This window comes from Aotus nancymaae, unplaced genomic scaffold (genome assembly GCF_030222135.1).
Source record: "Aotus nancymaae isolate 86718 unplaced genomic scaffold, 86718_ANA_hifiasm-v0.15.2.pri h1tg000002l, whole genome shotgun sequence".
NCBI classification, from domain to species: Eukaryota; Metazoa; Chordata; class Mammalia; order Primates; family Aotidae; genus Aotus; species Aotus nancymaae.
The window spans coordinates 33,698,231-33,725,814 of record NW_026988413.1 but is presented as its reverse complement, the minus strand read 5'-3'; the positions used below and the strand labels follow the sequence as shown (position 1 = coordinate 33,725,814).

The window sequence follows — 27,584 nt, the reverse complement described above, 5'->3', positions numbered from 1 at the left end:
TGCCGTAATTTGCTCTGATAATAAGTCAGTATATCAAATATCTGAGGTTTACTAAACTAATAAAAATTTCTAGGGACATAAATGTATGATTTGAATATAGCAACTTTACTGCCCTTTTCTTGCCAACCATAGGTATATTTTTCAGTTTCTTTTATTAATACTACTTGATGTTATCACTTATTCTTTTCCCATTAAAGGTGGTTAATAAATCAAAGATCTCCAAGCCTTGAGGATCCCACAGGAAAACCTCTAATAATATTTGGAATAGCATAGCATATATAGTGTTTCCTCCATGAAGATATAAATGGCTTAAGAGGCATAAATTAAAGAAATATCTAAAAGACAACAAAGAGTTTTAAGCAGTTCATTAATTAAACATACATAGTTTAAGAAATTAACGTATGCTGCTCTCCTCCTGCCGCCCAAGATGCCGAAAGGAAAGAAGGCGAAGGGGAAGAAGGTGGCTCTGGACCCCGCTGTCGTGAAGAAGCAGGAGGCCAAGAAAGTGGTGAATCCCCTGTTTCAGAAAAGGCGTAAGAATTTTGGCATTGGACAGGACATCCAGCCCAAAAGAGACCTCGCCCGCTTTGTGAAATGGCCTCGTTACATCAGGTTGCAGCGGCAGAGAGCCATCCTCTATAAGCGGCTGAAAGTGCCTCCTGCAATTAACCAATTCACCCAGGCCCTGGACAGCCAAACAGCTACTCAGCTACTTAAGCTGGCCCACAAGTATAAACGAGAGACAAAACGAGAGAAGCAGCAGAGCCTGTTGACCTGGGCAGAGAAGAAAGCTGCTGGCAAAGGGGACGTCCCCACTAAGAGACCACCTGTCCTTCGAGCAGGAGTTAACACCTTCACCACCTTGGTGGAAAACAAGAAAGCTCAGCTGGTGGTGATCGCACACGACGTGGATCCCATCGAGCTGGTTGTCTTCGTGCCTGCCCTGTGTCGTAAAATGGGAGTCCTTTACTGTATTACCAAGAGGAAGGCAAGACTGGGACATCTAGTCCACAGGAAGACCTGCACCACTGTCGCCCTCATACAGGTTAACTCGGAAGTCAAAGGCGCCTTGGCTAAGCTGGTGGAAGCCATCAGAACCAATTACAACGACAGATATGATGAGATCTGCCGTCACTGGGGAGGCAATGTCCTGGGTCCCAAATCTGTGGCTTGCATCGTCAAGCTCAAAAAGGCAAAGGCTAAAGAACTTGCCACTAAACTGGCTTAAATGTACACTGTTGAGTTTTCTGTACATAAAAATAATTAAAACAATACAAATTTTCCTTCAAAAAAAATTAACATATGCTAAAGCTATTCTGGATATCTTTAGAAAAAACAAGATATAGGCCTCAAGAAGTTAATCAGTTAAGGAACCACAAATGAAAAAAATCATTTATTTAAAAAAATCAATATTTGAATTGCAATCTGATGATTGTTCTAATAATCCGGAAGATAATGGCAATACAGAGAAGAAACACTTCATTCAGAAGACAGTAAGTGATAGGGTTTGACTCTATGTCCTCACCCAAATCTCATCTCTAATTGTAATCCCCGTGTGTAGAGGGAGGGATTTGGTGGGAGGTGATTAAATCATGGGGGGTGGTTTCCCCCATGCTGTTCTGTGATAGTGAGGGGGTTCTCACAAGATATTTACGGTTTAAAAGTGGCTGTTTCCCCAGCTCTCTCTCTTTCCTGCTGCCTTGTGAAGAAGGTGCCTGGTTCTCCTTTGCTTTCTGCCATGATTGTAAATTTCCTGAGGCCTCCCCAGCCATGCGGAACTGTGAGTCAAGTAAATCTCTATTGTTTATAAATTACCCAATCTTAGGTATTATCTTTATAGCAGTGTGGAAACAGACTAATATGTAAGAGAAGGCTTCCAGGTTGCTTGACATATATCTTGAAGAATAATTTAGAGCTGTTGAGATGAGGGCACTGTAGATAGGAAGATAATTATTTGCAAAGGTGTGAAATTGTTTCCCAATTTGGAGAACTACAAGTAAACTGGCATGCCTGAAGTGAAGAATGCATGTAATATGAAAATGTGGAAGATGAGACTAGAGAATAAGCATAGGCAAATTCAGGATTGGTCCTATGTGCCAGGCTTTGGAGTTTAAACATATCCCGCAGAAAATGGGGAAATACAGAAGGGGTTTTAAGTAAGGTAAGACATACTGTAATGCGTAACTCTTAAGAGTCAAGGGCAGTGAAACCAGAGGCAAACTATAAAGAGAAGATTACTAGGGACATCTGAGAGAGAAACAATGGGGCTTTGAACTTAAGAGTGAGGACAAGCAGAGGAGGAAAGTTGATGAGATGGACAAAGGAATTAATAGAATATGTATGAGGTGCTGAGGAAGAGGGTCAAGCATAGAAGATGCTTGTCAGAATATGGTAACTTGATTAGTAATTGATGAAATATGGTCTTCTAGAAGACAAGTATGTTTGGAGAAGCATCAGGTCTTTGAGGAGTTTAAAGTACACATATGGATGATAAGGTTCAGAAATTATGTGTTCAAAGTGAGAAGAGGGCCAGTGATGGGTCTCTGGGGAAACTTCCTTGCCTCTCCTCTAATTAAGGGATGGTTTGAAGAAAAGGTACCTGAAAAGAAGACCTGATCATTAATTAATTGTACCCAAATAATTTTAAGGTTTTAAATTTTGTGCTTGCACTGATATTTGTGCGAAATTTCTACCTTATGTATTAACTTTTCAAGTCATTATAATATTGGTTGATGCTCTGGAATAATTGATTAAATGATGCCCAAATAAGTCTTCATTGGTCACACAGCATAAATGCACACAATACACTTAAACTTATTCAGTGATTCATTTTTACTTTTGTCAAGGTGAGCATAAAAACAAATTGAATTTATACTGCTTTTTAATGAAAGATCTCTAATGCTAAGGAAAGATGGATGCACAGTAATAAAATGGAATATAAAATGTGTTTTTGGCAATAATATTTAAGGAAACAGGTGTGTGACCTGAATACCATAGGTGGGCTGTTTTCTGGCTGAGAATTAGTTTGTGCATTTGGCCTAAAAGTAAAATGTTAACTCTTTCAACTCACAGATGAAATCTTTTTTTTTTTTTTCATAGAACAGACATTATTTGGGTACCCACTTTAGGTTATGCATTATTCTGAGTGCAAAAAAACTAAAAATTTACCCCCTCAGAGAATGTATATGAAACAGACATGAGAACAAATTAAACAATTATGATAATATATGCTCATATGTCATTAGAGAAAAATTCTCAAAATATCCCTTAAATGTCTTGAAAGTAGACAGTCTATTATCTTTTATAGTATAGTTATAACTAAAATGATTGTACAACAGAAAGAAGAATCTTTTTTAGGACAAATGGAAGAATCAATTTTGCAACATCTATGGGAAAACTGTCAGCTCACGAAGAAATATGCCCTTACAAAAGTAAGATACAAACAATATTTTTTTGAAATTTTATGATGACTATTTATATCTTATGAGGCAATCATCCTCTTGAAAACCGCATTTAAATCCCTTCTCTCCCTTTAGTCTGCTTTTGCCTTTTTTCCTCTCCAATTAGAATCTGAGTCAGTAATGAAGAACTGTTATGGGACCACACATTTTGCAGGTAATGGGTAAAAATATATGCAGATGATAAGCATAAGTTGACAAATGAGTAGTTCCCAGTTACACACACACACGCGCGCACAGACATGCACACACACACATACACACACAAAGTACACTCAAAGGGTTGTCGTGAAGAATAAATAAGATAATGCATACAAAGTACTGGTATATAGTAAGTTCTCAGTTCATGCCAACTATTTTACTATTATACAGTAATTGCTTTATTATTAAGCTCACTTTTAGCCATAGAGCTATAGAAAGAAAATATAGGTAAAGTTGCAAATTGTTCAATGCATTTATTTATTGGATTTTATATAACTCAGAATCTGTATTACTATATCATTAACCTATAAACAATCAGACTCACTCCCAAATGTTACAATATCTTGATCTCAGAGATTTCATAATTTTTATAAGAAGGCTTGACCCCAAATAAGAAGCTACTATCCTTTTGTTCCTATTCAATCTTTGGGCATTCATTAGCAACTGATTACAGTTCTAGTGTTCTTTTTTTTTTTTTTTTTTTTTGCAGGTAAAATTTACCGTTTATATCCATGGCCTCAGCTACTTCTTTCCATTGTACATAAAATAGTAAATAAATAAGAATAGAAAAAATATTTAAGTCTACTCATACCTCTCTCTAAGCTTTTTAAGGTAGAAATGAAGATAAAAATGGAAGTAAAATGTCCTATCTAAATAGGAAATTACAGGTTTCTAGGATGTCAAATTTTTTTTAATGTATTCAAATTGCAATGAATCCTTATGAACTCTCAGGCCAACTTCCCCCACAAAGATCACTATTAAAAAGATGTGAAGTCTGGGATTCTTTGAAATAATGACAAGTTACCAAATTACATATAGAGCTAAATTATAACATAAGTTGTAGGAAAATGGAATATGATATTTCTTTTCTCTCTTTTTTTAAATTGCATTTAAGGTTTTGGGGTACATGTGAAGAACATGTAAGATTGTTGCATAGGTACACACATGGCAGTGTGGTTTGCTGCCTTCCTCACCATCACCTATATCTGGCATTTCTCCCCGTATTATCCCTCCCCAACTCCCCGCCCCTTGCTGTCCCTCCCATATTTCCCCACCCCCGACAGACCATTCTTAGCAAACTGACACAAGAACAAGTTCCATTGTTCTTTAATTTTCCATGTTATGAGAAATTTGAAGGAAATGGACAGAAATGAGTTGGCTTGTAAAGTACAGAGAGGAAGGGAATGTAGAAGCACATTGTGGCCTGTATTCAAAGTGTCACAAGAAAAGTCTTGCATCAATTCAAGATATATATGTAGTGATTATTATGATCACCAGATAAGCAAATATTTAACCCAGAAGAGAATGTTTGGGCTTTTTAAATGTTAATAAAGCCATAAACCATGTGAGATTTTTATGGCAATGGATAAAACATAGGAATTATGCTTATACTTGGATAAAGCAATAAATAGCCAGAGGCTTTTTGTTCCTTCAGCTTTCATAGGTTTTTATACTTATATTGACTTTGTTGTTAAACACATTTTCTGCCAGTCAATAGCATGTATTGAGTGCCTGATCTAAATTAAGCACTATACTAGGACATTGTAAAGACAGAATTATATTGATTGACTAGGAATTCAACCAATGTCTCACTTAAGAGATGAAAATTCTACTGTAAAATAACTTATACCATTTTAACAATAATGCTCAAGAAAATTCAACTAAAGTGAAGTAGAGTTTTTATGGACAAATTATAAGACTAGTGAAAAGGATATCAGGTGGGAAAAAAAAGATGTGTCTTTATACTATTTACTGTTACTCTAGGCTATAGCTATTATTATCAAACATTTTGTTCTCTGGACCCATTTTCACCTTTAAAAGTTATTAATGACCCCAAAGAACTTTTTTGTGTGGTTATATTTATCAGTATTTCTCATATTAGAAAATAAAACTAAGAAAAGTTAGAAATAGTTATTTATTAGTTTATTTTAAAATAACATTATATAACACAAATTATATACTTTTATGAAAAAACTATTATATTTCCAAACTTAAAAGTTTGGTGAGGATATTAGTACTATTTTTATACTGTAAAAATCTCTTTAATGTCTGGTTTAATAGAATTCATCTGGATTCTGATATTTGCTTCTACATTCCGTCTGTGGTAATGTGTTATTTTGATTGAAATAGATGTAGAAAACCTGACACCACATAGATATATAGTTGAAAATGAAGGAGTATTTTAATAGTCTTTTAATATAATTGTGGACATTCTTCTTTGATATTACACCACAAGTCAACAAGTGGTAGTTTCTTAACTATTAGGTATAATGTAGAATGGAAAACCATGTCAATAAGCTTTTCTTACTCTGTGATATTTAAAAAATATAGCATACTAGTCGATCTTGAATTGATTTTTTTTTTACCTATGCATTATTTTGTAATATCATTTATTGGTCATCTGGAAAACACTGGTTCACTGATTAATATAGATCTTTCAAAGGTTGACACCTTTGAAAGATTTTTTATTAAATTGTATCAAAAAATCACATTTGTCAATAACCACTAATCTCTTAAGCAAAGTGTCTTGGAAAACTATCAAGCTCACTGTGGCACTACAAGTTTTACAAAATTTTAATTTTTGCTTGAAAGCTTGAATTTTGTCACTGGCAACGATACTGTCAGTTATTTTCCTTAAAGTGATAATCTTGCGTTATGCATGCACTTTTGAGAAAAATTCTGCAGAATATCCCAGTCTGAATAATGGTAATTTGCCTCTGTTGTTTTCTTAAGTAAAAATGGGTTTCCATGAAGAAACAGCTCATTCAACTTGCAACTCAAACAGGTGCTTTTCCCTGATACAACCATTATACTTCATTAGGTGACAAGAAGGGCTTTATCCATACTTCCCATTTTTGCCTCATAAAATATTTTTAAAATTTTTAATCAGACTAGTCAACATAGTGAAACTCCATCTCTATAAGAAAAAAAGATACAAAAGATTAGCCAGCTGTGGTGGAGTACACCTGTAGTACCAGCTACTTGGGAGGCTGAGGTGGGAGAATCACCTGAGCCCAGGAGGTGGAGGCTGCAGTGAGCCTGATAGTACCACTGCACTCCAACCTAGGTGGTAGAGGGTCTCAAAATAAAATATACCCAAGCATTGAGATTTAACAAAATTAATAATTTTAACTACTAAACTAGGTTCATTAATAAGTGAAACTGACATTTTTGTTTCCTGTGAGTGTGTACCAGTGAATAACACGTGATGACCAGCACTTTTTTTTTTTGAGGCAGTTTCACTCTTGTTGCCCAGGTTGGAGTGCAATGGTGCCATCTTGGCTCACTGCAACCTCTGCCTCTCAAGTTCAAGTGATTCTCCTGCCTCAGCCTCTCCAAGTAGTTGGGATTACAGGCATGCACCACCACGCCTGGCTAATTTTGTGTTTTTAGTAGAGACGGGGTTTCTCCATATTGGTCAGGCTGGTCTCAAACTCCCAACCTCAGGTGATCCGCCCTCCTGGGCCTCCTAAAGTGCTGGAATTACAGGCATGAGCCACCGCTCCCGGCTGACTAGCACATTTTTGTGCCACTGTCTTGATTCATGCTTAAGGCACCACCAGTTTCACCACCAATGCCTTTGTGCCATCAATAAAATGTCAACACAGCGAAAAAGACAATAATGTCTTAATATTCTTATGTAAACAGTTTAACTTTGTAGGCTCCCCTGAAAGGGTCTCAGTGACCCCCCAGGGGTTTGAGGACTACATTTTGAGAAACCCAGTCTTCAGGGTTATGTCTTTAATCTTGCCATTGAACAACGAACATGTTGTTATTACTCAGCAAATATTCACTCTTAAATATTCTCTCAGACTGATTTAACGATAAAGTAGTTATTATACTATGTTGAGCAAATGTATCTAGTGGATCTAATTACTCTTAAAGATACAGACTCTGAAAATGGTTTTATTCCTAGTTTAAATGATCAGGCATCTAATTTTTTAATGAATTTTAATACAATCTACCCTTTATTATAAAAGCAGTGATTCAACTCACAAGATTATTCTACAATATTAATAAACAAAAAATTACCTATAGTTCTGCATTTGATAATCTGAAATTTTTTATATAATAATATAGTGTCTTGGATCTAAATTTAAACATTATGCTTTTATTCCCCTAAATTTCCCTACATTTCTCATTAAGCTAAAAACTGCCTATCTACATCTGAAAACTGAATGCAAAAATACATATATGGCATATTTAGAATTTTTCAACTTTATGTTTTTTTCTTTTCATATGGATATCTGGGAAGTACTTAATTTTATTAAATTCGTGACAATTTTATATTTGAAACAAAATTTAGATATTTACAGTCGAGTATACATCATATAGAACGTGACTCCTAATGAAACATGATTAGAACCTGTATTATGTGAGGATAAAGCCAAAAATTCTGTATTATTTGTAGTAAACATCATATTTTTACATCTCCCTCTGTAGTATCATAAAAATAATATATATGAAAATAAATCTGTAAGAACGCCTCTATTTTTACTGCTCTTTTTAATATATAATTTAATTGTGGGGAGAAATGAGTCAAAACCAAATAGAAGTGTGTGTGTTTGTGTGTGTTTCTGTGTGAAAAAGTGTGTATTTGAAAAAAATTACAAGAAGACTGTTCAAATCTTTATAATTAAGCCCCTGGCTACTGGTCATCAAAATTATGACCAGAAGGAAATACAGTTTAACAAAAAAAGAAGAATACTATTCGAACCATAAGCCATGGATGAGCTCTAGTCTAGCAGACCCCAACCTTTTTTTTGGCACCATGGACCAGCTTTACGGAAGACAATTTTTCCATGAACAGTGGGTGCAGGGATGGTTTTGGGATGATTCAAGCACATTACATTTATTGTACACTTTATTTCTATTATTATTATATTGTAATATATAATGAAATAATTATATAACTTATCATAATGTAGAATTAGTGGGAGCCCTAAGCTTGTCTTCCTACAACTAGATGGTCCCATCTAGGAGTGATGGGACACAATGATAGATCGTCAGGCATTATTCTCATAAGGAGTGCACAATCTAGATCCCTCACATGTGGAGTGTGCAGTCTAGATCCCTCACATGTGCAGTTCACAATAGGATTTGCCCTCTATGAGAATCTAATGCTGCTGCTGATCTGACAGGAGACAGAGCTCAGGTGCTAATGCAAGCAACTAGATGGCTGTAAATACAGGTGAAATTTCACTTGCTTACCCGCCACTCATCTCCTGCTGTGCAGCCTGGTTCCTAACATGCCACTGACTAGTACGTTTCTGAGTCCTGGGGGTTGGGGACCCTGCTTGTGAGGGTCTAGAAACTCTTATGTGAAATGTATCATATCGATAGCCTTTTTTTCTAAATAAAGGATTCAAAATTTTTATCATGGGGTTCAAAACAACAAAAAGATAAGAGCCATGGTATATGTATTTTAGTTAGAATGAGGTAATTCTATACTGTATGACCTAGATAAATTATGTGATGCTTCAGGTCCATATCTGATAATTAAGATGAACTAAAGATTAAAGATATTAAACATACATACATAACCATGCCTTAATAATTCACTGAGGAGTTTTGTCCATCAATTTTTCTATAACCACCTTAGACTGGCTATGTGTTATACATTAAAATAACAAGGATTGTTATGGAAGTATTTATTTTAAAATATCTTTATATAAAATCTAAACAATAATAATGAACATAAATCACTTATAAAAATAATTAAATACTAGATTGAATATAAGGAGACTTTATTACTAGTTATACAGTTTCAGCAGATAATTAAATTGGTTTATTATCATGTTGAAATTTCTCAGCACTCTTTGGAAAGTAGCCCTTGGCTACTAAGAACATTTCTACTTATCAATATTTCCCTGACTATCCTTGCAAGGTGATATATAGTGATGTCCATCCCAGTATCCTGTAGAGATTGACAGTATTCTTGGCCAAATGTCTTTTTTTTTTTTATTGCATTTTAGGTTTTGGGGTACATGTGAAGAACAAATGTCTTATTTCAAAAAGTTATAAATTTATATTGTAATGAAAGTTTATTTTACTTTTTAGTAGAATTCTTCATTTTCTAATGAAAAAAATAATTACAAATCTAATTTGTACCTTTATTTACCATCCTATCACAAACACACATGTGCACACATATACGTGCACATACTCACACCGGAGTTATTTAATACTGCATAATTTTTCCCTTATACATTAAAATGTTCTCCTCCCACATTTTTTTCTGATAAAGTTTTCCATTCCCAAACTCAAAACAATTTTTGTATTTCCAGATTTTACAAATATAGAAATATCCATAAGATGGTGCTGTATCTTTAATTTAATCCGGTCAGATACTTGGTGCTACAGTACATCTATTACAAATGTGGTTAAAAGACTGGGTTAGAGTTTAATCTTTAATAAGTCTTATGCTGGGCAGCTGACAATGTAAGTTTAATCAGAATCTTTTCAGAAACTTATTTCTCACATATCATACATTTGCTACAGTATCTTTGTTCCAGATCTAGTTGCCAAGTATAACTGAAAAAAATAATTAAAATTCTCATTCCAACTGACATTTTCTGAAGAAGAGCCACTTTGCACATACCATATTAGACAAATGAAGCAATTGAATTATATACAGTATCAATTTTCAGCAAGCTCAATAGTAGTATTTAAAAGTCCTTCAAAACATCCAATTTCATGGAAATCAGAAATGACATTACATGCAAGCACTTTCTTTCAAATGTCGAAGAACTGTAGAGGAATTAACTTAATAATTTTTGTACCTAGCAAGGTTATTTATCCAGTGAGGGAAAGGTAATTTAAGATATGCTAATTATATATTTCTAATATAGGTTGATACCATCAGGAGAAACAGTATTTCATTTCCTGTTTGATTATTCTTCACAAACAGATCTAATAAGTAGAGTGTTTAAAACCTGATTATATAATCCTTTATCTTTAAGATGAACAATCTAACATTTTGTAATGGAGGTGATAAGGAAAAGCATGATTGTGAAAGAAAATATTTGGGGTCATGAAAGGCAATGATACCTAACTAGATGTATCCAAGGCAGGAATCAAATCTTCGTCACATAACCACATGAAAATCTCCAATGAAATATTTACTGCTGAGATTTCAAGACATATTTAATTTTATACATTTGTCTTTCAGTTGCTCAGAATGTGTTCTACCTTTGAACAGTGCCACTTTCTGAATGGCACAATCATTATATCTCTTAATCCAAAATGATGCTATCCAATTCTGCAGAAAAATTCGAATTGATTAGTAGGAATTATGAAGTACTACTAAGATAATCCTGTATAGCATTATACTACAAACTTGCAAAACCTAATGAGCAGTTATTGTCAAGAACTTTTATACATTTAAGCTACGTTTTCTGTCAGAAAACTATACTGGTCTTTTAAAAATTTTAAGAAATAAAAGCAAGTTTTAATATTGGGGTTTATTCAAATAAAATGAGACAGCAAAAGTCAGTTTCATTTAACTTAGAGTAAAAAATTAAAATTAAGAAACTAAAATCAAGTAATTTTGTTAACCATTTTCATTAAGATGATCCATCAACCTTTTGACTATTTTTAGACTCATTTGATCATAAAGTTATTATGCCATGATACATAATAAACATTTATGTCAATAGTACCTTCCCACCAATTACTTTCTTTGACAATGTTGTTCTATATTCAGTGGAGGAAAATAGTGTTATGATGTATAAGAAATATCTAATGAGAATTAAACAGATTAAGAAGATGAACATTACTGATAAGCTTTGTTTGTCCATTCATTTAAGAAATAGACCAATGGGTCCCGTGCAATGGCTCACACCTGTAATCCCAGCACTTTGGGAGGCCTAGATGGGTAGATGACCTCAGGTCAGGAGTTTGAGACCAGCCTGACCAACATGGCAAAACCTCATCTCTACTAAAAATAGAAAAATTAGCCAGGCATGGTGGCAAGCACCTGTAATCCCAGCTACTCAAGGCAGGAGAATCACTTGAACCCAGGAAGCAGAGTTTGCAGTTAGCTGCGATGGCACCACTGCACTCCAGCCTGGGCAACAGAGCAAGACTCTTAAGTCTCTTTGGAGAGACTTAAGGCATCACAGGGCAAGGGCTGTGTTAGGGAAATATTCTGACATCAGTTAAAAGACCATGAAAAATACTAAAAAGGCAGCAACACATAAGGAGTTCTGTTATGGAAATCCCCACAGCTTAATTCATCAGATATTTATTAAGAATTCACTCTGAGCCAGGCATACTGATATGTGGAGAGACAGAATGATAAGCAAAATAGACAAAATTTCTCCCTCATGGAATATAAAGTTTAGGGGAGAAGATATTAATCCAAAAACCATACAAAGGAACATATAATCCATGCTGACATAATTTTCATAAAGTAAAAGTTTCATAAGGGAATTAAATAAAGCTTGAGCAGACATCTTGAAGATCAGTATGAGTTGGAGAGTATTTCATAGTATGTCTGGGATTGGCATCAAAACTAGGATTGGGGTGGGATTAGTGGTGCTATAGATGGAATAATACTTCACATATATTGTTTAAAATGTTAATAAATTTTAATTTTAATAAATAATTTTAACAAATACTTAAAATGTATATAATATATAAATATACTCTTTCTCTTTATATATATATGTATATATATATACACACACACATACATACAGTATTTTAGATAGAAGGTGGGATATGTTTTTTGTTTTGCTTTCATTTATTTTGAGACAGAGTCTCACTCTATTGCTCAGGCTGAAGTGCAGTAGTGCAATCTCGGCTTACTGCAACCTCCACCTCCCGGGTTCAAGCCATCCTCGGCTTCGACCTCCCAAGTAGCTCGGATTACAGGCTTGTGCTACCACATCTGACTAATTTTTGTATTTTTAGTAGAGACGGGGTTTTGCCATGTTGGCCAGGCTGGTCTCAAACTCCTGACCTCAGGTGATCTGCCTGCCTTGGTCTCCCAAAGTTCTGGGATTACAGATGTGAGCCACTGTGCCCAGCCAGGTGAGACGTGCTTAAGTCCCTTAGGCAAGAAGAAACTTGGTTTGTTCTAAGTTTCTAAAAGAAAGCCAGAGTGACTGGAAAACAGAAGACTAAAGGCAGATATTGTAAGGCCTACAGATCATACTAAAGGTTTTGGCCTTTATCCTAAGAGCAATAATTGGTGTTAGGCATCAGAGTTATATTCATATGTTTTATTTTTTACAATGAAAATCACTCAGGTTGTGTAGAGATTAGAAGAATACAAGAATGGATGAAAGCAATATAAATGGAGGAAATAAAATGACTGGAAAGAAATATAGGATATACAATTGAAGTAACTTGAAGAAAAAATTGATATTAGGTAAAGATGAGATGAAGATATTAAGAATATGTCCCAATTTTTTGGGTTTCTGCAACTTTGGACTTAGGAAATTTTTTTAAATTAAAACATTTGTTTTCATCAGATTAAAAAAAAACCCTCTTTAATCTTAGTATCTTTCTCATAGAAACTTGAGCAATTTATTTTCTTTTCTTATTTAAAAGATTTATGTACCTACTAAATTTATACAATTTATATAATTGATAGTGCTAAATTCTTTCCATTTAGCTTCAGTTTCATCTGGAGTCTGAGGGACATAAAATTAGGTAAGCTTTGATGAATAGGGTAAAATGAGCTTTAATACTCTGGATCCTCCTGTCCAGGTGCAGTGGTTCATGCCTCCTGTAATCCTAAAACTTTGGGAGGCTGAGGTGAGGTGAGGTGGTATGTGTAGAGGGTTGGGGGAGTGGAGTAATCCCTTGAGCCCAGGAGTTCAAGACCAGCCTGGGCAACATAGTTACATAGTAAGACCCCATCTTTATATAAAAGAAAGAAAAATAATAATACTGTGGATCCTGCTAAGAAATCCAGGATATGAATTATATTTATGTTATTTATTTCTCTTCTATTATCTTATATATTTTCCAAGTCAAGAGTTGCAAATATATGGTCATTTGGCAGATAAAATATATATTCAAGAAGTAAAGAAATCATTATGAAAATCTATAGCAAAAATGAGAGGATTGATCTTTTCCTTTTATTCTTTCAATATTGTGTGTTTAGTCTATAATTTTTAATATACTAATGACACTGACAGATTGTATTACTAGGACATATTAACTGGAGGCCAGAAATGGTTCAGTAGCTATTTAAAAATTTTAGCAGAGACAGAAGGAGTTTTACCCGAAACTCTCACTAGAGAATATCTGTCACAGGATGAAGCACTCACTACAATGAAGGATACTTAAGTATAATTTATTGCTTCCAGATTGTTAGTCAGTTTCATGTCAGTGATGCAATACTGTTCAAATGTTCCAGTTTAACATTTTAACAAGAAAGTTTGGGGCTGAAATAATCCTTACGCCACCGAAAATGTTCTCAGGAAATCACCAGAGATGTTTTGAGATAAAAAGGCAGCCTATGTTATAATAGAAAGTAGAATAAGTCAAATAACATCTCTAGTGTGATTTTTTTCTGCAATTTGATATGAGGAGCAAAACTCTAACTATGGCCCTCACCTAAATCCTACTGAATTAAATGCAAATGTCTTAAAAGTAAGACATCTCATTAGACTATATCTTGCTTTATGGTAAACAAAGAAGGAAAAACAGTAAATGGATCTTTTCTTCCTAACGCAGTGACCTGACTCTTCAATTCAGATGACCATTTGACCATATTCTGAACTATCTGTATTTTTATAAATGAAGCTCATTTTTTTTAAAACTGCAGAACAAATATTAAAATCAAATAGCTGCCTGCTAATAAAACATTCTAGACCAGAAGCAAGCTAATATAAGACTGCAACAACAGTCTCATTTAATGTTAGGATTTCCAGAATATTAGTTTGGACAGTAAAGGTAGGAAACTAAGCACATTTGTTAGACTTGCTATTACAAACTAGCATCTAGCAATCTTAAATATGGTCCGTGTTGACTATCATTCATTCTTACTCCGTTCTGTTTACTCTTTCATAACTTCACATCTTTTCCCTTCCTCCTAAGACACATATATATATATTGTCCCACCTTGAAGACACTGTGTCATCGCAGGGTCTGTTTTCCTGATCAGTCATTCTCGTGTCCTTCACACACATGGTTTTTTCCTGTCAGAGGCGATCTGGGAGATCCAGTCCCATCTGACTTGAATGCAAATGGACATACATTAAAATGTGTATCCGTTCCCAAATCAGCAAAAGATTGGCAGTGTGGAAGCCAGAAAGGTTTCAGTCTCAGCCAGAGCAGGGAATTGGGCTTATTTGGGAATGTCCACAGACTAGGAGCTCTTGAAGTTAGGTGAAAAGCAACTTTAGTAAGTGATGGGAAGAGGCAATGGTTGGATTGACTTGTCTTGACTTTGGGCCACACTGGGAAAGGACAGTACTGTCACAGCCTCTGTGTGCATTTAATTTTTTTCCTCTAAATATAACACTGAGCTGGAATCCACAGGAGAGTAAGAGGAAGCAACTTCCTTGGCTTTTTCCCCAATTCTTTTCAAGAATAAAAGTTAATTACTTCCCTAATTATAAACGTACTTTATGTTTTGTTATTTATGAGCTGAAGATACTATTTTTAAAAAATTATTTTTAATTTCATTTCACAAATGTTTACTGAACACCTGCTACACAGCTCGCACTGTTCTAGGCACTGAGGATACAGCAGAAAACAAAACAGACTTTTAAAAAATCTTGGATATGCATAACACTTTTAACATTTTCAGAGAACCTCTATGGCTATTACTTTATTATTATTATTATTTACAATACTCTTATAAGGAAAGCACCGAGAAATTAAAATGATTTGGCAAGGTTTAGATCATTAGTTCATAGACACTCTCTAGACCTCTACTTCATTAGTCAACTGATTAGTTTTACCTGGGTGTCTGAAAATAGCTGATTATCTCCTGTATTAGTAGCCATGTGATACAGATATTGCACCTATATTGCTAGAGCTCAAATCGAAAGGATTTGATTTGCCACTTAAGTAGCTGAATAATAAAGCACCCTGAAACTCAGTGGAATAAAGAACAATCAACTGTGTATTTTTTCTCATTTGTGGGTAACGAGGTCAGGCTGTGCTCTAAGTTACAAGTTGGTTCCAGGTCTGCTCCGTTTATCTTTCAACTCTTTTGACCAGTAGGCTATCTACGGAAGGTTCTTCTCTCAGTGATAGCAGAGACCTAAGAGGAGAACCCACTGCCGCATGATTATTTCAAGGCCGCTTGTATCACATCCACTAACATCCTATTGGTCAAAGCAAATCACATGGGCAAGCCCAAAGTCTTTCTCAATAAAGGGATAGAAAAGTGCACTCTGTCCACTAGACGGCCAAAGCCAGTCACATGACCAAACTAAGCATCAATGGGATGGGAAAGTGAAAGAGAGAGAGAGTGGGTGTTTTTGAAGAATAATCTACCATAGGGTCTTAACATTTCTTGCCTCAGTTTATCTGTGTGCAAAACTCTTATAAGGTTGCTGTGAGAATTCAGCAAAGCATTTAGGATGTTTGGCATGTGGTGAATGCTAACTAAACAGTAGGCATTACTATTTCTATGTTTCTCTGCTCATTAAATGGGCCCAGCTCCAGGCCCCTCAAATCTTTCCTGTTTCCTTTCACATACACTCCCTTTGTCTTGGGAAATACATTTGTTTGACCCAAGATGAAATGTTTACACTTAGGTGAGGCTACCTCTAGTGACTGTATCAGTAAAAAGACTTATCTATAAGGGAGTGTCTCTGAGGCAAATCATACATATGTCCCCTTTTATTTAAGGCACATCTCTTCATTACACTTTGTGAACCAGAGATGTTCGGCTTAATGAAGTAAATATTTATATCTGCAATGAATGTTTCTTTTTTGAAAGAAGACAAAAGAGATTGTAATAAAGATAACATAATTCAAATGTCACCACCTTTGTGAAGTCTTCTTCAACTTCCCTAGGAAGTTAACTTCCTTTCTTTTTAATTGCCAATATATATTTTTTTAATTTTTATTATTGCATTGACTAGTTAAAGGTGATGTGATTTTATGCCTGTCTCCCTAAGTGAGAACATCTAAGAAATGGTTTCTTATTTCTGTCTTTTTCCTAACACAGCACGTGACACAAAGTAGGTGATCAATAATATTCATTAGCTAGAAATAAGAATAAAACAGAAATGGAATCTAGCAAATGATCATTTGATTTCACTTTTTCTCTACTTCTAACAGTGATGCTCACTAAAAGATACAGTTTATTCTTTGTAAGTTAAGCCTCAATAAATTTGGGTTTTAAAAAGAGGTTCCCAAAAGGCAAGGGATGCATGCTTTTTACTATTAAAATATGATATTTATTGCAAAATGGATATAAATTATTAATAATATTGCTGAACACTTTTAAAACATTAACTTTGAATAGTACTAGAAAATTCTGCATTGTACTGAAGAGTTTGGAAGGTAGCATAAAGTAGCCTTTTCAACAAATGCTGCTGGAACAGCTGGATGCTCATACAGCAAATGGACAGCCATCCTCTCACACCATACACAAAAATTAACATAAAATGGATGATAGACCTAAAGCAAAGCTAAATCAATGAGATTTCTAGAAGAAAACATATGAGAAAAATCTTTCCGACCTTGGATTATGCAAAGATTTCTTAGATCATATGCATAAACAAATGAAACATCAAATGGAAAACTGATAAATATCTTTATCAAAATTAAAAATATTTCTCCTAAGACACTATTAAGAAGTAAAGAAGACTTACAGATTGAAAGAAAATATTCATAATTCATATATTTGACAAAAGACTTATTCCTAGAATATATAATGAACCATTATAATTCGTTAGTATCAAGTCAAATTACCCAACTTAAATATAGGCAGATGCATTTAAACAGTTATGTCACAAGAAAATATATATAAATAGCACATATATCCATTGAAAGATGCTCAACATCATTCACCTTTAGAAGGGATGCAGGTTAAAACCGTGAGGTAGTACTATGTATCTATTTAAACTAACATTTTAACAAAACTAACAATACTAAGTATTGGTGAGAATGGGACGGCAACTAGAACATACACTCAACTCAGGGGAATCTAATGCACAACCACTTTGGAAAAGTGGCATTTTGTTATAGAGCTAGACATATTATTACCATATGATCCAGTAGTTCTCCTAAGTATTTACCAAAGAAAATGAAACCCAGTGTTCATATACAGACTTGTTTATGAATGCTTAGATCAAAATTATTTGTATTTAACCAAATGTTAGAAGCTATCTAAATGTTCATCAACAGATGGATACATTAAAGAAAGGTAAATCCATATAATGGAATGCTATTCAGCAATAAAATGAGCTATCTACTGATGCATGCAACATACATGAAAATGTCATGATGAGTGAAAGATGCTAGAATCAAAAAGTACATATAAATATACACATATATTCTATTTACATAAAATGTTAGAAATTGCAAACTAGCCTATTATGACAGAAGGCAGGTCAATGTTTGCTTGGGGCAAGGGGTAGAGGAAAGATTATTAGAGGCCATAAGAAATATTTGGCAGATTATGAAAACATTCTGTATCTTGATTTCTAACAGTAGTTTTATAGATGCATGTATTTGTTAAAACTCAGCAAATTGTATAGTTCATATGGGTGCAGTTCACCATTTGTAAATAATGCCCTAAAAAGTTGATTTATTAAATAAAAAGAGTAAACATTTTTATCAGCAGATAATATTTATTACAAAATAGGAGAAAAGGCAATATTGCTGAACGCTTATAAAAATATACTTTATTAGGTTGGGGGCAGTGGCTCGTGCCTCTGCACTTTGGGAGACCGAGGTGGGCGGATCACTAGATCAGGAGTTTGAGACCAGCCTGACCAAAATGCTGAAACCCCTTCTCAACTAAAAATACAAAAATTAGCTGGGCGTGGTAGCGCATGAGCCTGTAATCACTGCAACTTGGGAGGCTGAGGCAGGAGACTTGCTTGAACCCAGGAGGCGGAGGTGGCAGTGAGCCGAGATCGGGCCACTGCACTCTAGCCTGGTGATAGAGTGAGACTCCATCTCAAAAAACAAACAAACAAAAATACTTTACTTAGTGCTTAAAAATTAACACTGTACAAGCATGGAGTTAGCAAATATAATTTTTAAAAACAGACTTACTCTCTGGTCCTATAAAATTCTTTCTCCAGCTTCATCTTTTCTTCCCTTATTTCCTTAAGTGAACAGATGGACATTGCTTTCTCTTTCTCTTTTTCCTTCTTTCTTCATTTCCTTCCCCTCCACACGTTGAAAAACGTATATATTATTTTAGGCACTGCTGATTAAAGGGTTTTATTTTTTAATTTAGGAGAGCATTTTCAGGTATAAAGTTAAAATACTAGAAGTAGTACATGTAATCTTATTAAATAAATTGTAGTAGTGGCAAAAAAAAAAAAAATGAATTAAACATTTCATACACAATCTCCAGAATTCAGGGAAAGTACTCCCAAGGTCATGGTAAAGCATAAGTGCTTTCAAGAGCTCATAAAATTCAGACCTAATGTAGTATATATCCAAGGAAACCATTGCTGGTTTCTAGTTGCTTTCCCTCACAATTGCCACACTTTAATTGAAAAATTGATCTTACATTTGTTTTTCTTTTTTTCTTTCTTACTTAGGATGTCTACAAAGAATAGAGCAGAGTTTAAAGGTCCGTTTCTAAAATAAACTCAGATTTTACTGCAGTACAGCCAAAAGACACCATTAATTTTCTTAATAAGACAGTCTCTGTGAATTCTAGCTAATTTAATTTTTTCAACTAGAATATTTCAAAGGACTAATATTAAAGGACCTTTGTAAATATAGTCACATGAAATTCTTTGGAATTATAATAGAATCTGAATATCTAGAGATTTCAGAAACATTGCCACATATAAATAAATCTTCCTCTGGCACACATGTACCTATACACATGCCTACCACAGTCATACATTTTCAAGAGCTGGAATTGGGAAGAAAAAAATTATAGGACAATACTAAATAACCAGCATTTCTTAACTGCATTTTTAGTGGACCAATTTAATAGTCCATTATTTACCTTTTTCACCATTCCGTCTTATCCACCATTCCGTCTTATCCACAACAATATATCATGTATGGAAATATGGAAAAGTTTGCAGCATTTTGAACATACAGCAAAATGCTATTAATATTCTTTCTCATCACTATCAACAGCTTATTTGAATTCTAGAGTTAGTGCAATAAGATATCCACATGCTAACACCCTGCAGACAGCCACCAGTGAATTCAAATGAGGGGTCCAAGACTGATGGCAAATATAAAACTTGCTTTCCTGCAAAAAGACAGTCTTTGAACAATGAAAGTGTAATCCTGGCAAATTCTTGTTGATATAGTTAATTTTCAGCTGTAAAATTACCTGGAATTTTTCCAAAGCTACCTTAAGTTCACAGCCTTCCTTTCCATAAAACAACTTCATTGTTATTTAAAATTTAATATCTAATAACACAGAAAGTAAAATATTTCAGTAGCTAATAGGAACAATAGTAATAATGACAGCTTATGTTAAACATAGAAACAGTGTCATCTACATAAAGGCGAAAATGTGTATTACATGCCAGGCACCCTACTAAGAGCTTTATATAATTTTTTTATTTGATTCTTACAAAACCCCCCTGAAGTAAGTTCTATTAGCTTCAAACTTTACAGATGAAGAAATGGATACTTAGAGAGATGTTCAGTAAAATTCTTCAAGGTTACTCAGCAGCAGAGTTGAAATCTGAATGCAGATAGTCTAACTCTGGAATGCAGTCTTTTTATCACTATGAATTGCAAATATTTGCAATATATGGAGGGGGTGAAAGGTAACTCTCTGAACTTTAGGTAAAAAATGTCAGAAACTAGGCACATTTCTCAAAAGACCTTAATTTAACCAGAGGTGCAAGAAACTTGTATTGATGGCACCTGTGTCAGATTTTGTGCTGATCACTGAAGTCCAAAATTTCATAAGACTGGTAGTCTACTGTTGAAGATATCATAGGCTAATGAAGGAGACAGTTATATGCAAATTTAAATAAAAGAAAATGAGTTGAATTTATACTATGGAGGTACGAAGACAGTTCTAGAGAAGCACAGAAGACCGTGAGGATTGAAGGGCTTTAGCAGAATCCATACTGCCTTCCCAGAGGAGGTGATATCTGAACTCATCAATGAGTTATTTTCTTGGCAAATCATCTAAAAAATGTGACCCAGACACCTGTAAAGAAAGATATAAGACAAAAAACATCACTTACTAGAAGCAGAGCCTGTAGCACTAATATCAAGCTCATAATACTGTGTCATAGTGGTATAGGAAAGGGATCCCAATCCAGACACCAAGAGAGGGTTCTTGGATTTCACGCAAGAAAGGATTCAGGGCAAGTCCACAGGGCAAAGCAAAACAAGTTTATTAAAAAAGTAAAGGAGTAAAGAATGGCTACTTGATAGAGCAGTCCTGAGGGCTGCTGGTTGCCCATTTTTATGATTATTTCTTGATTATATGCTAAACAAGGGGTGGATTATTCATGCCTCCCCTTTTTAGACCATATAGGGTAACTTCCTGATGTTGCCATGGCATTTGTAAACTGTCATGAGGCTGGTGGGAGTGTAGCAGTGAGAATGACCAGAGGTCACTCTCATTGCCATCTTGATTTTGGTGGGATTTAGCCGGCTTTTTTACACAACCTGTTCTATTGGCAAGATATTTATGACCTGTATTTTGTGCTGACCTCCTATCTATCCTATGACTTAGAATGCCTTAATCATATGGGAATGCAGCCCAGTAGGTTTCAGCTTCATTTTACCCAGCCCCTATTCAAGATGGAGTTGTTCTTGTTCACATGCCTCTGACAATAGCAACTAAATTAATTCTGAAATTTGTTAATATTTTCCCCTACAGCTTATTTCTGGAGAGTAAATTGACTAAGTATTGGTTAATAAAGAATAAGAAAAATTACCAATAAAATTAAAGAAATGGAGTAACATTTATATGGATTGGAAATCAAAAGCATTTTGAAAGAATAGTGATTTGAAGAGCCAAGTGAAAAAAAAATGTATTTGACTCTTTAAAAGAGAGACACTAATTCTGAACTGTTTTTCCTCTGGTGTACATTTTTTTAATTTGAACTATCTGTGTTATTAATTTGGCAATAATTTCAAAATATTTAATGTAACACACAGCATACATTCTTATTCACTCTAAAATGCAGTGTAAATTTTATGATCCATTCATTTTAACTTAATTTATTTTTTTTTACTTTTTTTAATTTAAGCAAAGCTTTTTAAGTCTTGAATCATTTGCTTTTCTCTCCCAGTAGCTTGCTTTCTATGAATGACAGTTCTGAATATAGAAGCCCTATGTTAACCATATACTAATCTAAAAGAGGAAGGACTCAAGAAAACCACTGGGTACATCTTTTTACTTTGCATCACTTTCAAGCTCCACTTACATTAGCAAAAGAAAGCATGAGAAATAAATCCATTGTTTTCTTGTTAATTTGGAACAAAAGGAACAAATTAATGCAAACCAATGGAAAAAAATTTTTTTTTAAAAAGGGCATCTGATATGGTTTGGCTGTTTCCCCACCAAAATCTCATCTTGAATTATAGCTTCCAAAATTCCCGTGTGTTGTGGGAGGCACCATGTGGGAGATTATTGAACCATGGGGGTTGGTCATTTCCCTTGTTATTCTTCTGATAGTGAATAAGTCTCACAAGATCTGATGGTTTTATAAAGGGGAGTTTCCCGGAAAAACTAAGCTCATTTCTCTTGTCTGCTGCCATGTGAGACGTGTCTTTTAACTTCTGTGGTGATAGTGAGGCCTCCTCAGCCATGTGAAACTGTGAGTCCAGTAAACCTCTTTCTTTTGTAAATTGCCCAGTCTTGAGCATGTCTTTATCAGCAGTGTGGAAATGGACTAATACAGCATCTAAGAAATTTTTAAATTTTGTCCATTCTCTAACCCATCACTGTAAGACTGATTGATCTGGAGAGCCCTCAGGATTTTATGACCAGTAATCCCCATGACTAAAGTACACTATTTTGTAAGGTGAAGCAAACTGGATCAAGAGCAATCTGTTCTGAAATTGAACCAAAGCTTTTTAAAAATATGTTACCCCAAGTAACACACAAACACCTCAAAATCCAATTTTAATGGCGTAAACAGTAAGAACATTTAATGTCTTATGTGGCTGAAGTCCAGAGGTCAGACAGACTTTAGGCCCATTTAACTCAGTAACTCTAGTTCTGTTTCTTCAGTTTCCCATCTTGTGCCTTCCTTTGAGTGGTGTATTTTTCCTAAGGCTACACCCTTCGTGGTAGTAAAAATGCAATAGCACATCACCTAACCCCCCATCAGAGAACAAAAGTAAGGATTCGGGGAGCTGTTTTATGATAGGAGGGATTTTTTTTTTTCCTCCAGAAGCTTTCAACAAACCTCTCCAATTATCCAGAATTTGGCCTCATAGCCATTTCTGATTGAATTTTGTAGCCAGAGACATGACATGTGCTGATTGGGTTAGGCCTGGATCTCTGAACCAATCACTGGAATTCACCTTCTTTCTTAAACCAATCAGCAACCCCTAGAGCTGGGGGAAAAGTCAGCTTATCCTGAGGTACTTGGGCTGCCAGAAGGGATAATATATGATGGGGTTCTGTTAGGAAGGGAGAAAGGGCTGGACGATAGAGACAATCACTATCAACCATGAAACTGTCTTTTTCCTATGCTAAATATTCAAGAGAATTTTGAGGAATTGCTGAGAAAAGGAACTCCCAAGAAGGGAAAGTGCTAGGTAGCCAACAGTCTGAATGGCTCCTTTTTAAAACTACATAGAGATGAAAAAAATCACAGTTAATAATATTCTTGCCAGATGTGGTGGCACACACCTGTGGTCCCAGTTACTTTAGAGGCTGAGGCAGAATAATTTCTTGAGCCCAGAAATTCCAGGCTGCAGTGAGCTATAATTGCACTGGTATACTCAAGCCTGAACTGCAGCATGAAATCCCATCTCAACCAATCAGTTAAATTATTAACCATATTCAAATTATTAACCATATTACAAGAAGTATCTATCATCCTGTTTCCTCTGCATCTAGGGATTTACAGACTGAGATTCAAATTCCTCTAAACACTCTTCTTGGTTTCTACATTAATCTTCTCTTCTACTGGAGTTTGCTATAAACACGTGAGATGTCCATCCATCTCACCATGAGTAAAGGGCTGTTCCTCAAAGGTTTAGTGTACTTTCATGGAACAATTTTATAAGTTCAGAAACTATTTTGTCAGGCAAGACAGAGATTATCAAAGGACAGATGTGTACCAAATAAGAAATCCATATACATTGACTTGTAATACATTGATTAGTAACCTGCAGAGTTCATTTCTAAAATTCCTGGAAAAATTAGCTGTGAGATAGTTATTCAGTGTCTTCTTAATACTGAAACCTATTTCAGAAATAAAATAAAAAGCAGAAATATTTCAGATATATGTGGATATCAAACAAGTGACATTTTCATCTAGTTGTATTAAGCTAATGCAATTTTTTTCCTACAAATGTTCTTTGTAAGTAAATGGGATATACTGGTTAACCAATAGAATATATATTCTCCCTAACAGTAATAGAGGAACACTACTATATCTTACTTTTCTACTCTCCCCTTTTAAAATTTCCATTTACTATACCGTATTGACTTCAACATGGTTGTATTAGCTTTCTATTGCTACTGTAATAAATTATCACAAACTTAGTGGCTTAAAACAATATAAATTTATTATCTTATAGCTTTTTAGGTCTGAAGTCCTAAATGTATCTCAATGAGCTAAAATCAAGGTGCTGCATTCCTTTTTGGAGGATCTAGGAAGCGGATCCATATTCTTGCCTTTTTTTAGCTTCTAGAGAATGCCTGTGATTCACAAGCCATCACGGACTTTAAGCTGGTGGAAGGGGGTCTGTGATGGTTAATACTGAGTGTTAAATTTATTGGATTGAAGGATGCAATGTATTAATCCTGCATGAGGGTGTTGTCAAAGGAGATTAATGTTGGGAGCCGGTGAGAACGGCACGTTTGCCGGAGTCTCTTGACCTGCAAGAGGGTCCCAATACCTGGAAGAGAGAGTGCGTGGAAGAAAAGAAAAGACAGAACAGGCTGGAGTCTGGAAGGCTGGCCAGGCAATTCCCAATTAGCAATGCCTAAAACCAGCAACTTTATTGTACACAGAGTTAGTATATATATCTTTTCCTACCTCATTTTACAGGAACATTCTTTGCCCCACCTCATTTACATAAGCATTCTTAGTCCCATCTCAATTATTAGAACAGATGCCATTATCTTAATAAAGGGAAGAGAGAGCCATCCAGCTACAAGCTTAGGCAGCGGAAAACACACAATGGGTACAATCAAGTCATGCAGGTGGGTCTCATTATCAGGGTGAGGAAACCTATAGTTAAAATGTTAATGATCTATGCAAGTCGTCAGAGAGGCGATAGATCCATTAACTTTGCAAATAGCAGTCACAGGAAAAAGCACGGGACCCATCAATAGAGAGTAAACAATGTCATAAAACTAGCCCAGAGCAGGTACTTCAAGAAACAATGCCTAGTAAAACCACACAGCCTTCACCCAGCCTTTAGGTCGGTGGACCAGAAATAGGCTTCTGCAAACTCAAACTTCTATTAAATCTCTCTTTCACTGGTCTCGACTGCCTCCAGGGGGTGGGAAACGTGTCCGGGCTCAAGCTCCATTATGGCGGGGACACTGAGTGGTCTCGACACTGGAGCGATCCCCACAGATTAAAATTTGAGTCAGTGGGCTGGGGAAGGCAGACCCACCCTTAATCTGATGAGCACAATCTAATCAGCTGGCAACAAATTTAAAGCAGGCAGAAAAACCTGAAAAGGCGAGACTGGCCTAGCCTCTCAGCCTACATCTTTCTCCCGTGCTGGATGCTTCCTGCCTTCAAACATTGGACTCCAAGTTCTTCAGTTTTGAGACTTGGACTGGCTCTCCTTGCTCCTCAAGCTTGCAGACAGCCTACTGTGGGACCTTGTGATCATGTAAGTTAATACTTAGTAAACTCTCCTTTTATATATATATAGTAAACTCTCATATACATATATATACAAATAAAATCTTTCTTACATCAAATCACTCTGACAATCACCATTAAACTTCCCTTATCCACTTTGTAGGACCTTTTTTTTTATTACAGTGGGCCTACCTGGATAATCTAGGATAATATCCTTTATTTTAACATCATTTGATTGGCAACCTTAATTCTCCTTTAGGTAACATAACATATGCACAGATTCCAGCATTTAGGATGTAGACATCATTAGGAGGCCATTATTTTTCTTACCACACAGTAAAATAACAATAATAATTTATAAATACATATAAATAAGTAAATTATATATATATGTGTGTCTATATATACATTTAAACCTTAAAGGCTGGTAGCTTGCCCAAAGTCACATAGGCAGCTTAACTGTGAGCTAAGATGTGAAGACTATACTCTTATTTCAAATTATACCTTACTAACTCATAGAATACTTTCCTCCTCACTTTGGGGGCTACTCTTTTCTCCTTCCTGTCCACTATTTCCTTACTTCTTACTTCTGCGGTTTATTCTGATGCCTTCATTATTGTCTATCTTTTGCAGTGAGCTCCCCAAAGATCTTTTGACCACAGGACGGTTTTCCACTGGTTTTCTATTATTCAAGGTCTCTCTACCACATATTTTATTCTGTCTATTATGAACATCTGTAACTGTCCTATTTATAACTGTCCTTTTTCTGTTTGGGGGCATTTGTTACATTCATTTTTATATCTTCTTAATCAGAGAATAAGTGTTAATGTATGGATTTTACCTTTCCTCATAGCTTTTTATTAACATACTGTTTTGAGTTCAAGTTATTTGTTATATAATTCTTTTTAACAGCACTTAATGGACAATTACTTTTTTCTCTATAATATTGTTAAGTATTTCAAAATACTATTATTTTTCTAGTTGTACTTTTATTTTCACCTTATTTCTTACATTACTTTTTGAATACATAACTCATTAAAATTTTTTCAGTATTTTGCCTAATTGTATTCCATGTAATGTTCAAAGTTCTTGGTCATGGTGTTCAAAGTATGAGAACTATTGACTGCAACAGAGAAGAACAAGTAATAATTCATTAGATTTCTACTTTTTTTTTTTAACTATAAAAGCTATGCGATTTTTATTATTTTATTTCAGAATATAGTATTCTCATTGATTGTTACTAGTTTTCTTGAGGAAAGATTACATTTGAATTTCCATATATTTTCACAAGGAATAAAGGCTTAATTGAAGCTGTAATGTAGGCAGGTAGAGATTTCAGCTTGTTGTATTTCCATGTGTATCTAGATTCAGAGTCTAGCTCTACTGTTGCCTGAACAGTGCTTTTGTTTATATTGGAAGAAAGCCTCCTTTTTCTCCAGACACATACAGCTACCTGACAGACAATGATGGTAATGTTGCAGAATTCCTGCCCCTTAGTTCGGCTAAATCTGGGTTCTTGTGTCAGGACCAGAAAAGTTAGGCATGTAGACACATTGAAGGGTGTGGGGAATGGAATTTATTGGGTGAAAGGAAAAAAGGAAAAATAATTCTCAGCAAAGTGAGAGAGAGTCCTGCTAGCAGGTTTCCTGCCTCACCTATTGAATCATTGCAGGTCACCACCCTGGAACTGAAGAGGCCAAGCTCATCCCCCCGCTGCAAACGGCTTGAAATTCCTGAGACTCCACCCATTCCTCCCAGTGCACAGGTGGGCATTATTCAGAAAGAATAGGTCAGGAAAGGGGGGCTTCATTCAGGACCAACA

At 35.1% G+C, this 27,584-nt stretch overlaps 1 protein-coding gene across 2 annotated transcripts; it reads left to right on the top strand.

Moving 5' to 3' along the window:
• Positions 1–361: 361 nt before the first annotated feature.
• On the top strand, positions 362–27,500 carry LOC105732053 (large ribosomal subunit protein eL8-like). Of its 2 annotated transcripts, none has more exons than XM_064373946.1 (2): positions 362–1,780; positions 27,435–27,500. In XM_064373946.1, exon 1 carries the CDS (start codon positions 428–430, stop codon positions 1,226–1,228), a length of 801 nt encoding a protein of 266 aa, XP_064230016.1. In that variant the 5' UTR covers positions 362–427; the 3' UTR covers positions 1,229–1,780; positions 27,435–27,500. The 2 variants fall into 2 exon arrangements, with proteins under 2 accessions (XP_064230016.1, XP_064230019.1); XM_064373949.1 differs by lacking the exon at positions 27,435–27,500 and having other exon boundaries at positions 362–1,493; positions 1,680–2,771.
• Positions 27,501–27,584: the final 84 nt, after the last annotated feature.